At 49.6% G+C, this 19912-nt stretch overlaps 3 protein-coding genes across 5 annotated transcripts in view; 1 reads left to right on the forward strand and 2 right to left on the reverse strand.

Annotated features, from left to right (window-relative positions):
• hps5 (HPS5 biogenesis of lysosomal organelles complex 2 subunit 2) overlaps positions 1 to 946 on the reverse strand; it is an 11736-nt gene extending 10790 nt beyond the window's left edge. Inside the window, exon 1 of the mRNA XM_041239763.1 lies at positions 914 to 946. Coding sequence (XP_041095697.1) covers positions 914 to 946 — 33 coding nt within the window. The remainder of the gene's footprint in view (positions 1 to 913) is intronic.
• On the reverse strand, positions 97 to 3148 carry LOC121307655 (putative nuclease HARBI1). The gene is made up of 3 exons (XM_041239885.1): positions 1751 to 3148; positions 1123 to 1578; positions 97 to 1030 (listed from the first exon to the last, which is right to left on the reverse strand). The coding sequence occupies exons 1-2, from the start codon at positions 2457 to 2459 to the stop codon at positions 1124 to 1126; spliced, it is 1164 nt and encodes a 387-aa protein (XP_041095819.1). The 5' UTR covers positions 2460 to 3148; the 3' UTR covers positions 97 to 1030; position 1123.
• Positions 3149 to 3915: 767 nt separating this feature from the next.
• Positions 3916 to 17038, forward strand: ddb1 (damage-specific DNA binding protein 1). 3 transcript variants are annotated; one of them, XM_041239830.1, is made up of 27 exons: positions 3916 to 4090; positions 5035 to 5183; positions 5511 to 5627; positions 6608 to 6829; positions 7441 to 7555; positions 7715 to 7812; positions 8085 to 8243; positions 8378 to 8461; positions 8667 to 8783; positions 8888 to 8990; positions 9128 to 9203; positions 9313 to 9421; positions 9933 to 10111; positions 10300 to 10463; positions 10755 to 10862; positions 11319 to 11526; positions 11623 to 11718; positions 11995 to 12106; positions 12314 to 12437; positions 12652 to 12816; positions 13069 to 13163; positions 13636 to 13806; positions 14248 to 14357; positions 14651 to 14820; positions 14940 to 15042; positions 16044 to 16167; positions 16872 to 17038. In XM_041239830.1, exons 1-27 carry the CDS (start codon positions 4030 to 4032, stop codon positions 16953 to 16955), a joined length of 3423 nt encoding a protein of 1140 aa, XP_041095764.1. In that variant the 5' UTR covers positions 3916 to 4029; the 3' UTR covers positions 16956 to 17038. The 3 variants fall into 3 exon arrangements, with proteins under 3 accessions (XP_041095764.1, XP_041095765.1, XP_041095766.1); XM_041239831.1 differs by having other exon boundaries at positions 7721 to 7812; XM_041239832.1 differs by lacking the exons at positions 13636 to 13806; positions 14248 to 14357; positions 14651 to 14820; ... (1 more) ...; positions 16044 to 16167; positions 16872 to 17038 and adding an exon at positions 13324 to 13350.
• Positions 17039 to 19912: the final 2874 nt, after the last annotated feature.

A 19912-nucleotide genomic window follows, 5' to 3' on the forward strand; every position in this document is an offset into this window, starting at 1 on the left:
TTGTGTTCAGTTTATTACATGGCAGTGTGAATGTTGTGTTCAGTTTATTACATGGCAGTGTTAATGCTGGTTCAGTTTATTCATAGCTACTCAGCGTTTGGTCTCAGGATCGTATTTAATATACACAGAAGCAACACAGGTACAGAAACAAGCCAGCAACATTCTACTAAAAATACCATTCAAACAACAAAAAGACGTTCTCCTACAATCAGGGGCTAAACACTTACTAGAAAAGTCAGAACTTGAGCTGACAGGAAAGACGCTGCAGGAACTCCCAGTGCACAGCCGTTTCACCCACTCCAGGTTTTACTATGAGCTGAATTAACCCCAGTGTGCAGGTAACAAGCCCAGCTGAGTCTTACCCTCCTATTATGTTTCCATGGATCTTAAATGTACCCCCCCCCCCCCAATAATATTTAATGCCTTCTCCTAGGCTGGGGTCACGAACTCATCAGCAGAAAAGAAGAGCTTTGAGACGTTTATTATTTTTCGAGCTGATCTCGTCTACAAACAGAACGACTCGGGTCAATATGACACAAGGTATTCATCTGTGTAGCTTTGTATGCATGAGGACAATACAATGCTTTCACTCAGTCTTGTATTATATTTGCATTATTATTATGATGATGACGATGTCTGGTTATGGCTGCGCCTGTCTGGAAAGATGTTTATAAACAAGGTCAATACAAATCTCTACAAGGCAGAGGTTAGAGAGACTCGTTTTCTCTGCCAGTAACGGCGTCTCTCTCAGGTGTGTCATTAGACAGGTAGTAAAACCAGGAATGGATCAGACTGCTGTGCAACGGAAGTCTTATTTGCATCCCTGCGATAGTCCCAATGCGCTACAGTCTTTATGCGGTGAAGTCCCAATGTGGTACAGTACACACGGATTATTCCAGTCTCAATACGGAACAGCCTCTGGGAGGGTGGGAGAGGTGTGGCACATCGACACCTCCAGTGAAGAGACCAGAATAGGAGAACGCCGAGCCCCCCCCCCCCGTGGTGTTCAGCTGCAGCCCAGACCAGCGTCCTGGAAACACACAGAGAAATCAGGATAATTATTATTATTATTATTATTATTATTATTAATAATATCATCCCCAATCCCTCTTCTCTCCTCACCTCAGCTGAAATACAGATCTATCAGCTCCTGCCTCCTGGCTCTCCCCTCCTTCAGCCCTCCTCCTGGCACGGTCTCCTCTTCCTCCTCCTCCTCTTCCTCCTCTTCTTCCTCGGTTGATTCTTCCTCCTCTCCATTCTCCTCCTCCCCCTGCTGCTGCGCCCCCCCCGGCTCCCCTTCCTCCTGGGGGTGATCGAGCGGCACGGCCCAGCCCAGCGCAATGTTGTGCAGCACGCAGCAGGCGATGATGATGCGGGCGCAGCGCTCGGGGGAGTACTGCAGGGGGCCCCCGTCCCCTCGGTCCAGGCAGCGGAACCGGCGCTTCAGCAGCTGGAAGGTGTGTTCGCTCACCCCCCTCCGCACGCGCCCCAGAGCCTCATTATAGCGGCACTGCGCCTCTGAGCGCGGGCCGGACACCGGCGTGAGCAGCCAGGACCGCAGGGGGTACTCACTGTGACCTGGGGGGAGAGAGAGGGGGGGGGAGATTTAATAACAAGAAACACCCGAGTTTGTTACCTAGACACACTGTCACAAGCTGGTAAAACCTGGAAGGGGTGAAACTTATCTCCATCCCTGGTATAATAAAGACACACATCCACACTACATGGTATTATCCCTCCCCGGACTCACCGATGAGGTACCCCGCCCCGATCTTGCCCAGCGCCCCGTGCCGCCCCACGGCGCTCCTCTGCAGGATGTCGGCATCACGGCAGGCGCCGGGGAAGTTGGCAGCCACGCTGGTGATCTTGTGCGTGCGAGTGCAGGTGAGCTGCACGTTGATGGAGTGGAACCCGCGCTGGTTCAAGTAGGCGCGCTCGCTGTCCTTGGGGGCCTTGATCGCCACGTGGGTGCAGCCGAGGGCCCCCAGCGCGTCGGGGAGGCCCCCGCAGAGGCCCCGGAGCTGCTGCTTGACCGGCTCGGCCTCGCCCTCCCGGAGGGGGAAGCGGATGAAGAGGTGAGCCTTGCCCACCAGCGCGTCGCACACCTGCGTGATGGCGCGGCTCATGGTGGCCTGGCAGGCGCCCGCCACCGAGTCGCCCAACGCGTTCTGGAAGGAGCCCGTGGCGTAGAAGGCCAGCGCGGCGCACAGCTTGGTCTCCACGGGGAGAGGGTGGTTCCGTGCCAGCGGCGACATCAGGTCGTCCCTCAGCAGCTCGCACAGGAAGTTGAGGCTGGGCCGGTCGAAGCGGAACCTCTGGATCAAGAGCCGGTCCGGCAGGTCCGAGTAATCGTGGTGCCGGCGGAAGGTGTAGGGCTGCGGGCGGCGCCTCTTCGTGCGCCGGTGTCGCTTCTGATCCTCCTCGTCCACCAGCGCCATCGCCAGCTCCAGATCCGCCATCGCAGAGAGGCCAGGAGGAGGGCGCTAGAGAGCCAGCGAATGCAACACCTGGACGGGCTCTCAAGCTGCACTGCCACGGGAGTCTTATTATCGATCACTGACGGGGCAGGACGGGGGCGCTAGCGAGGAGATTTTGAGGATTTGGGAGCAGTGCTGTACTGCTCCGATGTATCTGAGATTATTATCTGAACATACACTAATCGAAGCGAAAATCGAGATATTGCTATTATTAGTTTTTATTTAAAACACGATATATATTCTTATCAAGCAACGAGATAGCGAAACCACACTCAAACTCCCCCTCCCACACCGACCCGAATCTTGTCAGGGTCGCCTGCAGCGGGCAACAAACAAATGGGTCAGAAGCCTTCCTTTCTCTTCCCCACCCTATCCTCTCTGCAATGCACGGCTGTCTGTGTATCTATTGGTAATATCACCTTCCTGCGCAACACGCTCTCGATTTCTTTGTCTTTCCGAATCGAGCCTTTTCCAAAAACATATAAATATATTTATATTAGCACTTCGAGTCTAGAAGGAGCGCTTTTCTCCAAGCGATTGCTTCTGCAAACAGCGTCGGGCTGCGCTGCTATTTCAATATCTCGACAGAAAGCAGTCTCTTGTTTTTGTGTCGTTTGCATTTTTTTTAACATCCTGTTCCTAAGGACTGCACATCAAACCCAATCTTGTGTGATCGACTGATCGAGCCTGGTTGATGCTATTTAGTGTACTTTATATATCGCTCCCTGCAGGACGAGGGTATCAATGAACCTTTATTTTTTGATATGATTTTAAAATAAGAGCTACGTAATGTGCTAGATTCGCGGCTTTGCGCGCCGCTTTCTGTCCCGGTGGAACTGCGGCTAAAAAAAAAAAAAAAAAAAAAAAAAAAAAAAAAAAAAAAAAAAAAAAAAAAAAAAAACAAAAAAAAAACAAAAAAAAAAAAAAAAAAAAAAAAAAAAAAAAACAAAAAAAAAAAAAAAAAACAAAAAATAAAACAAAAAAAAAAAAAAAAAAAAAAAAAAAAAAAAAAAAAAAAAAAAAAAAAAAAAAAAAAAACAAAAAACAAAACAAAAAAAAAAAAAAAAAAAAAAAAAATATACTTATTCTATAACCCTTTCTCTAGAATCGTCCTTTCATTTTGCACATGTGTTCAATATTTTAAGAAATGCGCCACTGTTTCATTCATTAAAAACTCGAAGCATAGACTGTTGTTCTCACCGCGGCGCTGTTGATAAAAAAAAGTCCAACAGCGAGTTTTTTTCTAAAAAGAAGTAGAAACTTTGCATAACTTAGATATGCAGAGTGGTAAAATAAATACGATATATAGAATAACTACTGTGCTAATATACAATGCGTGTACCGCATGCAGAGGTATTGCATTGTTTCTGGTCGCTAGAGGGCGCGCAAGCAGGCTGTTTAAAGGGCTGTGCAGTGCGGCGGCCGGGCGCTGGGGGGCGATATCGAGTTGTAACGCAATCTGCTTTTCCTTGAGGGTTGAGTGGAAAGCGCGCTGATAACACCGTTTTATTTTAATTATAATAATAGTTATTATTAATTTTCTCCTATCACCATGTCTTATAACTACGTGGTGACGGCCCAGAAGCCCACCGCGGTCAATGCTTGCATTACGGGTAAGGATTCTTTTTTTTTTTTTAATTGGATGTCCTGTATAATGATCGGCCCTTGTTTACCCCTGCACCGCCGCCTCCGAGCCTCCATGCCCGGCATGAGGTCCTTAATCGAGCCGCCGGAGAGGCGGGGCCTGCGAAGAGCCTAAGAAATTAAACCCGAAACGCGAGTTAGATGCAGATGCGACAAATGGGGGGCAAGGAGACCGGGGGTTTCAGATCTGTAAATCAACCCGTTTCTGCTTGTTTTGTAGTGGTATCATGCAGACAATTTAAGGAACAAGCAGTAAAATTGCTTTGAAATAATGCGGGTGCGTGGCGACAACAGGAGAGTTAAAAAAGAAAACGAGGGCAGCGAAATCTGTTACATTGTGTATATCTGTTATATTCAAAACACACAAGGAGAGAGAGACCCTGCGCGATTGCCTTGCCCATGCGGTTCTGCAGCGTCAGTAACCCCATCTCCCGACTGCAAGAACCGGCGCAGCTTCTCAATAAACCAGGCAAAATCGGTGCTGACAAAACTATAATTCAAATAAAAACCAATGAATGTGCTCTCTCCCTCCCTCGGTATATTGCATTAATAACAGTGCTATGCTCGTATTGACTGGCTGACTACATTGTAAAATAAGAATATATATTTCAGTTCTCAAGACCCGCCTGTTCTCTCTTGCGCTGCGTGCTCTTTAATCCTGAGATCTGTTTTTTTGGTCGCTGTGTTGCTGCTAATGTTTCATGTATTATGTTACTATTTCATGTATTATGCATTTCACTGTGTTTAAATTATGGATTTTTTTCTTGTTACTGCATTTTGTTCTGTTACTGCTCTGTGATGAGTCTTTTATTGTTTATTATTATTATTATTATTATTATTATTATTTATTATTATTAATAAACTGAGCGTGTGAATGTAAACCTGGTCTCTCTCTCTTTCTCTCTCTCCCCAGGTCACTTCACCTCCTCGGAGGATCTGAATCTGCTCATTGCGAAGAACACGCGGCTGGAGATCTACGTGGTGACTCCGGAGGGGCTTCGGCCGGTCAAGGAGGTGGGCATGTACGGCAAGATCGCCGTCATGGAGCTGTTCAGGCCCAAGGTGAGTGCGGAGGAAGCTTCCCAGCGCGGGGGGGGGGGGTGCATCTGTTGCGTGTGTCTCTGTCTCTGTGTGTGTGTGTCTCTGCGTGTCCTCTTTAAAATACTGCTGAGAAAAGACCTGCCTGTAACACAAATGGAAGACTCCCATTGCGTAGTGGTTTGATCAATTTCTGGTTTTACTGTTAGTTTAATAAACGAGTGAGGGGGTGGGGATTGGATCTGATTCCATGTGTGGAGTGAGGGGGTGGTGGGGGGGGTCTGATTCCGTGTGTGGAGTGAGGGGGGAGGTCTGATTCCGTGGTTGTTGGTTTTGTTCCACTGTCTCCAGGGGGAGAGCAAAGACCTTCTCTTCATCCTGACGACCAAGTACAACGCCTGCATCCTAGAGTACAAGCAGTGTGGAGACAGTATCGATATCCTGACCCGCGCACACGGCAACGTGCAGGTACGCTTCATCACTGATCCTGAGCTCAGAGTCCAGGACACATGACTGCAGGTACGCTTCATCACTGATCCTGAGCTCTGAGTCCAGGACACATGACTGCAGGTACGCTTCATCACTGATCCTGAGCTCTGAGTCCAGGACACATGACTGCAGGTACGCTTCATTACTGATCCTGAGCTCTGAATCCAGGACACATGACTGCAGGTACGCTTCATTACTGATCCTGAGCTCTGAATCCAGGACACATGACTGCAGGTACGCTTCATTACTGATCCTGAGCTCTGAATCCAGGACACATGATTACAGGTACGCTTCAGTACTGATCCTGAGCTCTGAATCCAGGACACATGACTACAGGTACGCTTCAGTACTGATCCTGAGCTCTGAATCCAGGACACATGACTGCAGGTACGCTTCATTACTGATCCTGAGCTCTGAATCCAGGACACATGATTACAGGTACGCTTCATTACTGATCCTGAGCTCTGAATCCAGGACACATGACTGCAGGTACGCTTCATTACTGATCCTGAGCTCTGAATCCAGGACACATGACTGCAGGTACGCTTCATTACTGATCCTGAGCTCTGAATCCAGGACACATGATTACAGGTACGCTTCAGTACTGATCCTGAGCTCTGAATCCAGGACACATGACTGCAGGTACGCTTCATTACTGATCCTGAGCTCTGAATCCAGGACACATGATTACAGGTACGCTTCAGTACTGATCCTGAGCTCTGAATCCAGGACACATGACTTCACGGGAAACGTCCGGCTGGCAGTGCTGGCATTGTCACTTTGTCGAGAGGTGGACCGTGCTGGTGTTAAACCTGCATCTGTTTATGATGTGGAAAGTCATTGTTGTTATTAGTGTTGTTATTGTAAAAGTTAATAGAAACAGCTAGGCTAAAGCGTGACCTGTCATGGCAGGGCAGGGAAGTCAAACAGTCAGCTGTGATTCCAATTCGCTCTCTCAGGATCGCATCGGCCGGCCCTCGGAGACGGGAATCATCGGGATCATTGACCCGGAGTGCCGGATGATCGGGCTGCGGCTGTACGACGGCCTGTTCAAGGTGATCCCGCTGGACCGGGACAACAAGGAGCTGAAAGCCTTCAACATTCGTCTGGAGGAGCTGCAGGTCATTGACGTCAAGTTCCTGTTCGGCTGCCAGGTGCCCACCATCTGCTTCGTCTACCAGGTACGGAAAGAAACAGAGAAACACTGGCACACAGAGAGAGAGAGAGAGAGAAACACTGGCACATGGACAGAGAAACACAGGCTGTGCCTCCACTGTGAATCAGGCGAGGTAGAAATAGAGATGCACTTCCTGCTGTTCTGCTCCAAATACACACAAATAAGGGAGAAATATATCCCAAAATTCACGGGTCTCATGCCAAATTTCATAGCCCTTACTGACACTGATAAAATAGGGATCCTGCTAGGAGAGTCGGCGCAGAGCGCTGAACTGGCAGCTCGGTAAGTGTCAGAGTGCCACAGCCTGAAGGGACAGCAGGTAGGGAGGGAAGGAGGGAGGGAGGGTAGTTCTGTTCATAGGGAAGGGGACTGTCCTGTTTTAGTATTAGTTCTTACTTGTTTTATCATTTTGGTTTGTAATATTTTAAAAGATTTGACAACACCACAGCGTCCTGCTGATGAAGCTCATTTGTTGTCTTGAGAGAGAAACACTGGCACAGAGAGAAATACACACTCACCCAGACAGACAGTCCTCTGAGCACAGAGAAACAGTGTGTGTGTCTGCTTGCAATGAAGTGAGATCTGACCCACTGGCTGTGCTGCTGTTCTGTGCAGGACCCCCAGGGGCGTCACGTGAAGACCTACGAGGTCTCCTTGCGAGAGAAGGAGTTCAACAAGGGCCCCTGGAAGCAAGAGAACGTGGAGGCGGAGGCATCCATGGTCATCGCAGGTAAGCAGGGAAGGGGAGAGGCAGGAGGGAGGGCAGCGCAGCCCATAAGCGCTAACTATGGTGTGCTGTGAGGCACGGCAGAGTCGTTGTTAACCCTTCGCTGGGCATGGGTCCTGGCTCTGTGCGTTGTTTTTTAAAAGTAGTTTGTTTATTTCCAAGTCCCAGAGCCCTTCGGAGGAGCCATCATCATTGGACAGGAATCGATCACCTACCACAACGGAGACAAGTACCTGGCCGTCGCCCCGCCCATCATCAAGGTACGTGAGCGTGGCCCTGCCCACATTTACAATAGTTGTGATGTAGTCATAGCCCTGGGGAATTACATACGTTTATCGCTGCATTTTTTATTATGATAAAGTTAATGGAGTCCTGTCCATTTTCAATACCAGTTTGCCAGTAGTGTACTGCGCTCTGTCCTGTGTTTACTAATCCCATTTTAATTTAAATTAACAAGCATTTTCACTCCAGTCACGCAGTCTGTGTGTGTACGTGTTTGTTGAAAGGTTTTCTCTCTCTCTGTCTCTCACAGCAAAGCTCAGTTGTGTGTCACCACCGCGTGGACCCAAGCGGCTCACGCTACCTGCTGGGGGACATGGAGGGCAGGCTGTTCATGCTGCTGCTGGAGAAGGAGGAGCAGATGGACGGGTCGGTGACCCTGAAGGATCTGCGCGTGGAGCTGCTGGGGGAGGTGAGGGGGCAGGTTAGAGCTGGGAGAGGTGAGGGGGCAGGTTAGAGCTGGGAGAGGTGAGGCTGCAGGGTGGGGTACTGGGGTGAAGTGTAGTGCTGTTGAAACTGTTTGTCTTTCTGGTTTGTGTTCCCCAGACGTCGATCGCAGACTGCCTGACCTACCTGGATAACGGCGTGGTGTTCGTGGGGTCCCGGCTTGGAGACTCTCAGCTGGTGAAGGTACGGAGCGGGGTGGCTGTCTTCTGATTTACCTGCATACGCGAGTGTGTGTGTGTGTGTGAGTGTGTCTCTCTCTCTCTCTCTCTCTCTCTCTCTCTCTCTCTCTCTCTCTCTCTCTGTGTTTGCCTGTGAGTCTCTCTCTCTGTTATTGACCACGCTCGTTTCAGCTGGGTGGCTGTGTCACTGAGTAGCGCCTCTTTTGCAGCTGAACGTGGATAGCAATGAGCAGGGCTCGTACGTGGCAGTGATGGAGACCTTCACTAACCTGGGCCCCATCGTGGACATGTGTGTGGTGGACCTGGAGAGGCAGGGGCAGGGGCAGGTGAGCAGGGGCACTCGTGCATCACACAGTAAATACTGTACAAATCCTATATTTCTTTTTTCTGGTGTTTTTGTTTTTGATCTCCTGTCCTCTTGCTTTCCCAGCTGGTGACCTGCTCCGGAGCGTTCAAGGAAGGATCCCTGCGGATCATCCGGAATGGGATTGGGATTCATGAGCACGCCAGCATAGACCTGCCCGGGATCAAAGGTGGGGAGCAAAAACACACCTGTATTATTAATATTGAAATGATCTGGAGCCAGGAGTTTGAACAGGGTTAGAAACTCAAACTGTGCTCTGGGTGTGGGTGTCTGCGTGACCCCCTCCTCTCCTCCTCCTCTTCCCAGGGCTGTGGCCCCTCAGGTCTGATGCGAGCCGGGACACTGATGACATGCTGGTGCTGTCCTTCGTGGGGCAGACTCGGTGAGTGGACATGCAGTCCATGCTGGACAATCGCGTCGTCTTTTACTAAAATGTGTCTATTGACTAAGTACACGCACACAGAGGTTCCTTATTCTGGTATTGTCTGCAGGGTGCTGATGCTGAATGGAGAGGAGGTGGAGGAGACAGAGCTGCCTGGCTTTGTTGATAACCTGCAGACCTTCTTCTGTGGGAACGTGGCGCACAAGCAGCTCATACAGGTAAGAAATCCTGTATCTGCTGGGTGCCCTCTGGTGGCTGTGTCTTAGTTGTGTGTGAGCGAGCGTGTCAGTGAGTGAGATTGTGAGCAGGCGTGAACTTCAGTGTTTCCACTGCTGGCTGCCACGGCCGGGTTTGTAGCCTGCTTTGCTTATCGTACCTGCTGTGGTCAGACTGCTAGTGGTGCTGGATTTATGTATTGTTTTTTAACATGGGAGCTGTCAGATTCACTTTCAATCCGTCTTCTGTTTAATTTGGAAAACTGGCTGTTGAGAATGATGTATAGTATGGAAATAACAACACTGGGCTTTTTTTTTCTTTTGAACTTGTACTACTGAGTTTCTTTAAACGCAGCATAATGCATTCCCACAGTCCCCCAGTGACCTAATGATACAGGACAACAACTTGCGAATTTTGGAAAGAAAAAAGCCCCACAGAAACGCACATCTGGCCCGCAGTGGAAACGAAGCATGTGTGCCAGTGTAAGTTCACGCTGCTCGTCTCTCCTCTCAGATCACGTCTGGCTCAGTGCGCCTGGTCACCCAGGAGAGCAAGGCCCTGGTGAGCGAGTGGAAGGAGCCCAACGGCAAGAACATCAGTGTGGCGTCCTGCAACAGCAGCCAGGTGGTGGTGGCTGTGGGGAGGGTGCTGTGCTACCTGGAGATCCAATGCGGAGAGCTCAAACAGATCAGGTAACACTATACACTACAATAAAATGACTATGCTGCACAGATACACTGTACAATGCACTGCACTGCACAAAGACACTGCACAGAGACACGCTACAGGTACTGTGCTACCTGGAGATCCAGTGCGGAGACTGAAACGGTTTGATTTTGTTTATTTTTTTACCTCCCTCATCTCTGCTCCCCTGTTGCAGCTCCACAGAGATGGAGCACGAAGTGGCCTGCCTGGACATCACCCCTCTGGGGGACAGTAACGGGGTGTCCCCTCTGTGCGCAGTGGGACTGTGGACGGACATCTCCGCACGGATCCTCAGCCTGCCCTCCTTCGACATACTGCACAAGGAGATGCTGGGGGGAGGTGAGGCAGACTGAAGGAACCAAATTTGTTTTAGCACAATTTCATTTATTTATTTATTTATTTTTTTTTTTAATTTGTTGTATATATTTTTAAATGCTGACTTTAAATAGTTTATCTTTTGTGAAGTGCTGCAAAGCATCAGTCAGGAACTAGCAAAAAAAGAGGGTTAATAACGACCTGTCTGCGTCCCTTCAGAAATCATCCTGCGCTCGTGTGTGTGTGTGTGTGTGAGGAGGAGGAGGAGGAGGAGGAGGGAGTGTTAATAACGACCTGTCTGTGTCTCCTCTTCAGAAATCATCCCACGTTCGATCCTCATGACCACATTCGAGGGGAGTCACTACCTGCTCTGTGCGCTCGGAGATGGGGCGCTCTTCTACTTTGGACTCGACATCCACACTGGTACCTCTTTGATCCATTGATTGATTGATTTGCAGTGCATCGATTCAGACAGTGAACCAGAAATGATTTTACTCAGATCTAGGTCCCTGGGCAATAGCAGGGTTAGAGGCCCACACTAGCCCTGCACAGTCTCAGAACTGCCCTAAGTTTATTGAAATGAGCCAGGAGTTGGGAGTTTGACAAATAATTTCTGCATGCCCTGGCAGCTGCATGAACGTCTCCTCCTAACAATAACCCTGCAGATGAGACTTACTGCTGCTGTGATTCCTTCCTTCAGAACACATTTATCATGGGCGTGATTTGGTTACATTATAATTGAGTTTTTAATTATTCAGTCTCCTCTCTCTTTCTCCCTCTCCTCCCCCTCTTGCTTTCTCCCTGAACCCTCCTTTATCTCTCCCCTTTCTCCCTCCTCCCCCTCTCGCTTTCTCCCTCTCTCCCCCCTCCCTCTCCCAGGTGTGCTGAGTGATCGTAAGAAGGTGACCCTGGGCACTCAGCCCACAGTCCTGCGCACGTTCCGCTCGCTCTCCACCACCAACGTCTTCGCCTGCTCTGACCGGCCCACCGTCATCTACAGCAGCAACCACAAGCTGGTCTTCTCCAATGTGAACCTCAAGGAAGTCAACTACATGTGCCCCCTGAACTCCGAGGGGTACCCCGACAGGTGCGCTATTGCTTGGGGTGGAGGGGTTCCTCTCTCAATACAGCAAACGAACAGAAATATTTAACATCCCTCCTTCTCTCTCTCTGCCCCCTCCAGTCTGGCACTTGCCAATAACAGCACCCTAACGATCGGCACCATCGATGAGATTCAGAAGCTGCACATTCGCACCGTGCCCCTCAACGAGTCTCCCCGGTGAGTTTTGTTATATATTAGTAAGACTTAGAGCTCAAGAAAGCACGTGCTTAATGTGTTTAAACCATTTCATAAGTGCCTCGTTTGGTGCCTGTTTTATACAATTACAAATAACACTGGGCACAGGCATTCCTCAACACAGAGGTAGTCCTCTTGGTTAGTTTCACCTTTGCTACCAAAACTTTCACATGAGTCTCCACGTGATGCGTGTGTCTAGCCTATCCGGCCCCTCAATAAACTTGCTGACCCCCCCCCTCCCCCCCCTTTTCCTTGCAGGCGTATCTGCTACCAGGAGGGGTCCCAGTGTTTTGGGGTGCTGTCCAGCAGAGTGGAGGTGCAGGATGCCAGCGGGGCGACAACAGCAGTGCGACCCAGCGCCAGCACACAGGTACGGACATTGCTGTTCTCTCAGTGAGTAACCCCTTCCTCTCTGCATTGTGACAGTGTCCTGGCTGTTCCCTCGCTGTGTAACGCCTCCTCTCTACACTGTGACAGCGTCCTGCTGTTCCCTCGGTGTGTAACCCCCTCCTCTATACACTGATAGCGTCCTGCTGCTCCCTCGATGTGTAACCCCCTCCTCTCTCTCTTCCCCCAGGCCCTGTCCAGCAGTGTGAGCTCCAGTAAGCTGTTCCCAAGCAGCACCTCCCCCCACGAGACTTCATTTGGAGAGGAGATCGAGGTGCACAGCCTGCTCATAGTGGACCAGCACACCTTCGAGGGTCAGTCACTACGCTCAAGTTTTTTTTGGAAATTTGTAAACTTTCTGTGAACTCTATGGAGTTCAAGAAGTTCCCTGCCAAAACTTTTTTTTGGGGGGGGGGAGGGGGGTGAATGCATTTTAAGATGGATACATAGACAGGAAACTCAACGTGGCTGGCTCTCCCCTTCCCCTCCCCGGGCTCTGTGATTAACCCCTCGTGTTCCTGGCTGCAGTGCTCCACGCTCACCAGTTCCTGCAGAATGAGTTTGCCCTGAGCCTCGTCTCCTGCAAGCTGGGGAAGGACCCCAACATCTACTTCATCGTGGGGACCGCCATGGTGCACCCCGAGGAGGCTGAGCCCAAGCAGGGGCGCATCGTCGTCTTCCAGTACTGCGACGGTGAGGTGGGGGGGACGGACTTAATAGCAGGGGCACCTGGTAGTCTTTAACTACTCCCTCTGTAGAGAGTAAAGGTTATAGCTGAGGTGGAAGAGGAGGAACTCAGCTGGGAGGAAAGTGGGGATGGAAATGAGACTCCTATTGCATAGCAGTTTCAACCATTCCAGTTTTTATTTGGAGCTTGCTGATACCCAGTGTATAGGAAACCTTCTCAGATGTGTAAACCTGAGTGATGTGGTACCCCCCCCCCAGGTAAACTGCAGACTGTGGCTGAGAAGGAGGTGAAGGGGGCCGTGTACTCCATGGTGGAGTTCAATGGGAAGCTGCTGGCCAGCATCAACAGCACAGTGAGTATCATCATTAATAATCCTCACTGGTTTTACTATGAGCTTGACTGGCCCCAGTGTGCAGGTAACGACCTCTGAAGTGTCTTATTAACCGAGTGCTGAGGCTGGCTCTGTGTTGCAGGTGTGCCTGTAGAGTGCTGTGGCTGGCCCCTTGTTGCAGGTGCGTCTGTAGAGTGCTGAGGCTGGCTCTGTGTTGCAGGTGCGCCTGTAGAGTGCTGAGGCTGGCTCTGTGTTGCAGGTGCGCCTGTAGAGTGCTGTGGCTGGCCCCTTGTTGCAGGTGCGCCTGTAGAGTGCTGAGGCTGGCTCTGTGTTGCAGGTGCGCCTGTAGAGTGCTGAGGCTGGCTCTGTGTTGCAGGTGCGCCTGTAGAGTGCTGTGGCTGGCCCTGTGTTGCAGGTGCGCCTGTAGAGTGCTGAGGCTGGCTCTGTGTTGCAGGTGCGCCTGTAGAGTGCTGAGGCTGGCTCTGTGTTGCAGGTGCGTCTGTACGAGTGGACTGCGGAGAAGGAGCTTCGCACAGAGTGCAACCACTACAACAACATCATGGCTCTCTACCTGAAGACCAAGGGAGACTTCATACTGGTGGGGGACCTGATGAGATCGGTGCTGCTGCTGGCATACAAACCCATGGAGGGGAACTTCGAGGAGGTGAGCGGGAGAGAAGCAGCGAGGAGAGCTAGAAGCGGGAGATGGAGGGAGATGGGGCAAGAGTTAGTAGTATAGTGAGGGTAGAGCTGCACGCACCCTCTTCGATTAGTCTGAGCACGCTCTCCACAGGAGAGGGTCGCTGGTGTCGATCGGGCTGATCTACCACTTGAGTGAAGCGAGTGAAGCAGCAGCTGCTTGGGTTTGAGATGATTGCTGTTTTTCTTAAGATTGCAGAGAACAAAGATCCCCTCAAAGCCAAGCGGCTGTTTCTTCACTTGTTTCGCTTTTAAATGAACAGAAATGAGCCTTGCCCGATTGTCAGCACTTTGTTTCTGAGGTCTGAATCCAAATTGGTTTGTGCAGCTCCGCAAACCAGCACCCCCCCTGATTATTTCAGTATAATCTATATTCTCTCTCTCTCTCTCTCTCTCTGTGCTGCAGATCGCTCGAGATTTCAACCCCAACTGGATGAGCGCTGTCGAGATTCTTGACGATGACAACTTCCTGGGGGCGGAGAACGCCTTCAACCTGTTTGTGTGTCAGAAAGACAGGTAAAGGACCCCCAGCCTGAGAGAGAGGGGGGAGGGGGGGTGCTGTGTCAGTATCTCCACTCCCCCACACTGCACACTCCAGCACTGGGACTGACAGGGCAGGGAAAGGGGGGGGGGGGTGCACTGCTCGGAGGGGCTCCCCTGTATCAGCAACACACCACACTACACTGCCGTACACACTCTTACTTCACACAGCACAAGAAATTTCCCAGTCATTCTAATAAATGTTCTCCCTATCCTCATTTCCCTTGTTGCTCCCCTCGCACTCCCCCCCAATCTCTCCCCTCTTCCAGCGCTGCCACCACGGACGAGGAGCGGCAGCACCTGCAGGAGGTGGGTCTGTTTCACCTGGGTGAGTTTGTGAACGTGTTCTGCCACGGCTCTCTGGTGATGCAGAACCTGGGCGAGAGCTCCACCCCCACGCAGGGCTCCGTGCTGCTCGGCACCGTCAACGGCATGATCGGTGAGTACACTGGAAATATACTGGGGTACACTGGGAATGTACTGGGTACAGCGGGAATATTTCTGGGACATTTTGAAAAATTATTTAAAATGTATCTCCCACCCCTTCTCTCTCCCCAGGTCTGGTGACCTCTCTGTCTGAGAGCTGGTACAGCCTCCTCCTGGACCTGCAGAACCGACTCAACAAGGTCATCAAGAGCGTGGGCAAGATCGAGCACTCCTTATATCCTGAGAGGAGGGTTCTTGAGGTTGTTCCAGTAGTTCTCGCTGCGGCACCCGTTCTAGCCGTCGTCACACAATAACGCCAGTAACACAAACAATAACGCCAGTAACACAAACAATAACGCCTGTAACACAAACAATAACGCCTGTAACACAAACAATAACGCCTGTAACACAAACAATAACGCCTGTAACACAAACAATAACGCCAGTAACACAAACAATAACGCCAGTAACACAAACAATAACGCCTGTAACACAAACAATAACGCCTGTAACACAAACAATAACGCCTGTAACACAAACAATAACGCCTGTAACACAAACAATAACGCCTGTAACACAAACAATAACGCCAGTAACACAAACAATAACGCAATAAGTAACACAAACAATAACGCCTGTAACACAAACAATAACGCCAGTAACACAAACAATAACGCCTGTAACACAAACAATAACGCCTGTAACACAAACAATAACGCCAGTAACACAAACAATAACGCCTGTAACACAAACAATAACGCCTGTAACACAAACAATAACGCCAGTAATTTAAATAATGGCAGTGACGTCTGCGTTTATCTGCAACTGAATCCACTTTGTCCTGCTAAGAGCCGTTTTAGACCAGTAATAAAATGTTTCCAGCAGTACCGTTCAGCTGGTAGCAGCCTGTGGTATACCCCAGTCTTCCACTAGGTGGCAGCAGAGCCCTGTCTGTGGTTCTGTCTCCCTGCCTTTCTCCTCTCTCAGAGAAGCAGTTCTCAGTTTTCCCGTAGACTTATTAAAAACAGACCTAGTCATGTTGATGATGAATTGCTGGGATCCTTTTAAGTTTCGAGATCAATCAGTTGCTCGGGACTGGACGAGCGTGGGTGGGCTGAACGACCTCGTCGTTCTCCTTATCTCTGATTCTATCTGACCTGTGGTATATTTTCCTATTACAAATGTTTTCCCAAACCTTTTAGTTTTTCCAAGTGTTTTTTCCTTGACTCTTCCCACCTGGAGGTCGTTCCACACGGAGAGGAAGACGGAGCAGGCGACAGGCTTCATCGACGGGGATCTGATCGAGAGCTTCTTGGATCTCAGCCGGCCCAAGATGCAGGAGGTGGTCAGCGGTTTGCAGGTAGGGGAGCAAAACTCAGAGTAACACAGTGCAACTGGGACATGCAGGGGAGCAGGACTCCCAGTAACACAGTGGAACTGGGACATGCAGACAACCAGATGTACAGACACACACACACGTATATCACCAGAATCTGATATTCTGTGGCTTGAGCTTATTAACTTTTTCATGACAGCTGGTTCTGCTGATATGTGGAGAAACGTGTGAAGTGTGACTGACTGACTAGGAGACACCTTCACTGCGTTCCCATTCCAGAGCAGTCTAGGTTTCACGTTCATTCTCTGACGGGGATGGAAATAGGACTGCTGTTGCGTAGCAGTGTCCTCTGTTCCAGGTTTTACTACCAGTGTGCATAGGTAACAAGCTCAGCTGTGTCTTATTAAAGTCATAGTGACGCCAGCAGTGGATCAGACTGCTGAGCAGCGGGAGTCTCATTTCCACCCCTGCTGTGAGCTTAATAAGAAGTAGGACTGGGGCACATGTTTCAAAATATATATATAATGGGAACGGACTCTGCTTGAAATGTGTTCATGGCACAGATCTCGTAAGAATTTACCAGCGACTCTGCAAGGATGCACGGCAACAGAACCCAGCGCGTGACTGAGGTCTGTGTTAGTGCTGAACTCTCCCTTCTCCAGTAGGGGGTGTGATGGGTTTATTGTGGATCTATTTGTGTCTAATCACGCCGGTCTGTCTCACTGCAGATCGATGACGGGAGCGGGATGAAGAGAGAGGCGACTGTGGACGAGCTTATTAAAATCGTGGAGGAGCTGACCAGAATCCACTAGCCAGGGATGCGGGTTTGAGGGAGAGAGGGGGGTGCTGTGCATTGTAAATATATAAATATATCAGTCAGCACGATCCAGGGGCCTTGCTTTGCTAGCTAAATGTCTTACAGACTGTCTCCCCCACCGAGATGGTTGTAGTTTGGGGGGTGGAGCTCCCTGGGTGGTGCATCTCGAGGGACCCATCTCGCCAATTGAGGAGCGTACCAACCCTGCCAATTTTATGAGGGGGGAGGAGGAAACCTGCTGAGTGTGCAGCTCAGCAGCTGCGATGGGGAGAAGGCAGTGCTCTCACACAGTGGTTATAAGTGTAGACAGATTGCTTTGTGTTTCAGACAGTACTGTTTATGACAGAGATAGGGAGAAACCAGACGGGTTATTTGTAATAAAGGGGAACTGCTGACTGCTGCTTAAGCTGTGATTGATAAAAACTAAACTTGTTTGAGTTACCTGTCCACTGTCTTATGTTGTTGTTGTTGTTGTTGTAGTTATTATTATTATTATTATTATTGCTATTTTCCTAAAGATTGAAAGCCCAAATGGCTAGTGTCATATTTTTTTTGTTCTATAATCTCATTGAAGACAACGCCTCCTATTACATTCTTGTTGTATTCCAACAAAGAAAAAAAAAAATTACTATTTGTTTGCCGCCTTCGAACTCCAGATTAACTTTTTCATGTTTTTCCCCATTCCCTCGATGCACGCCCGTGTGGCTGCTCCAGTCTCCGCTACAGAGCTACTAGAGCAGCCATTCTTCACAGTTTAAGATATTAAACATGATTAATAATAATACCTACATGAAATCTTTTAATAAGAGTCAAATTTAATTTAGATAAAATTGGAATATTATTGTTTTCATCAGTTGGAAACAAGAAAATAGGCTGTCCTTGCATACAAAGAACATCCAGTCCAGGTTTTTTTTTTTTTTTTTTGGGGGGGGGGGGGATCATAGTTTCCCCGTCTACGTTGCTTTACCATGTGCAGAAAAAAAGAAATGCTCTAGTAGACAGCCAGACAATTGTCAGTGCCCTAGACCCTTCAGTGTTCACTAAATAAAATCATAAAACAAGTTTTAAAAAAGTATTTGTCAGGTAGGAACTGAAACCTGTGCGTAGTGGAACGTTTTGATTTGATTTTAAGGAGCTGGGCAGCCAGTGAAGTCAAGATGTGCAGCTGCAGCAGGGTCTATACTGGGGAGAGAGAGTCACATTTATAACTACAGCGCCTCTGAGGTTGGTCAATGATGCTGCACTGGGTAGAGATTCAGCTGAGGTTAATGATGCTAGACTGGGTAGAGATTTAGCTGGGGTCAGTGATGCTACACTGGGTAGAGATTCAGCTGGGGTCAATGATGCAGCACTGGGTAGAGATTCAGCTGGGGTCAATGATGCAGCACTGGGTAGAGATTCAGCTGGGGTCAATGATGCAGCACTGGGTAGAGATTCAGCTGGGGTCAATGATGCAGCACTGGGTAGAGATTCAGCTGGGGTCAATGATGCTGCACTGGGTAGAGATTCAGCTGGGGTCAATGATGCTGCACTGGGTAGAGATTCAGCTGGGGTCAATGATGCTACACTGGGTAGAGATTCAGCTGGGGTCAATGATGCTGCACTGGGTAGAGATTCAGCTGGGGTCAATGATGCAGCACTGGGTAGAGATTCAGCTGGGGTCAATGATGCTGCACTGGGTAGAGATTCAGCTGGGGTCAATGATGCTACACTGGGTAGAGATTCAGCTGGGGTCAATGATGCTGCACTGGGTAGAGATTCAGCTGGGGTCAATGATGCTGCACTGGGTAGAGATTCAGCTGGGGTCAATGATGCTGCACTGGGTAGAGATTCAGCTGGGGTCAATGATGCTGCACTGGGTAGAGATTCAGCTGGGGTCAATGATGCTGCACTGGGTAGAGATTCAGCTGGGGTCAATGATGCTGCACTGGGTAGAGATTCAGCTGGGGTCAATGATGCTGCACTGGGTAGAGATTCAGCTGGGGTCAATGATGCTGCACTGGGTAGAGATTCAGCTGGGGTCAATGATGCAGCACTGGGTAGAGATTCAGCTGGGGTCAATGATGCTGCACTGGGTAGAGATTCAGCTGGGGTCAATGATGCTGCACTGGGTAGAGATTCAGCTGGGGTCAATGATGCAGCACTGGGTAGAGATTCAGCTGGGGTCAATGCACTGGGTAGAGATTCAGCTGGGGTCAATGATGCAGCACTGGGTAGAGATTCAGCTGGGGTCAATGATGCTGCACTGGGTAGAGATTCAGCTGGGGTCAATGATGCTGCACTGGGTAGAGATTCAGCTGGGGTCAATGATGCTGCACTGGGTAGAGATTCAGCTGGGGTTGATGATGCTGCACTGGGTAGAGATTCAGCTGGGGTTGATGATGCTGCACTGGGTAGAGATTCAGCTGGGGTCAATGATGCTGCACTGGGTAGAGATTCAGCTGGGGTTAATGATGCTGCACTGGGTAGAGATTCAGCTGGGGTCAATGATGCTGCACTGGATAGAGATTCAGCTGGGGTTGATGAGGCTGCACTGGGTAGAGATTCAGCTGGGGTCAATGATGCTGCACTGGGTAGAGATTCAGCTGGGGTCAATGATGCTGCACTGGGTAGAGATTCAGCTGGGGTCAATGATGCTGCACTGGGTAGAGATTCAGCTGGGGTCAATGATGCTGCACTGGATGGGGAGAGGTTTATGTAATGTTGTAATGCAGTCTTGAATTTCTTTAATAATAGTTTGACGGGAGTGATGGATGCCTAATGGCAAGACCCCTCCCCATTGGCTGCTATTAGCAGCAGTGGCTACACTACGCTCTAGAGGAAGTCTTGCAGTGTCTGAACGACCAACGATGAGAAAACCAACAGCCACACGCACACAGAGACACACACACACACAGACATTTTATCAAAAATACATTTAGTGCATCAGTAGAAACTACACAAACGATAAAA

The sequence above is a fragment of the Polyodon spathula genome, chromosome 57 (assembly GCF_017654505.1).
Source record: "Polyodon spathula isolate WHYD16114869_AA chromosome 57, ASM1765450v1, whole genome shotgun sequence".
NCBI classification, from domain to species: Eukaryota; Metazoa; Chordata; class Actinopteri; order Acipenseriformes; family Polyodontidae; genus Polyodon; species Polyodon spathula.

Coding starts and splice junctions, on each gene's coding strand:
- LOC121307655 (XM_041239885.1), bottom strand. CDS start 2,459: ATGGCGGATCTGGAGCTGGCGATGGCGCTGGTGGACGAGGAGGATCAG. Junction 1,579..1,750: donor CGGGGCGGGGTACCTCATCG/GTGAGTCCGGGG, acceptor CTCTCCCCCCAG/GTCACAGTGAGTACCCCCTG.
- ddb1 (XM_041239830.1), top strand. CDS start 4,030: ATGTCTTATAACTACGTGGTGACGGCCCAGAAGCCCACCGCGGTCAAT. Junction 7,556..7,714: donor GGCATCCATGGTCATCGCAG/GTAAGCAGGGAA, acceptor TTTATTTCCAAG/TCCCAGAGCCCTTCGGAGGA. Junction 8,462..8,666: donor GAGACTCTCAGCTGGTGAAG/GTACGGAGCGGG, acceptor CCTCTTTTGCAG/CTGAACGTGGATAGCAATGA.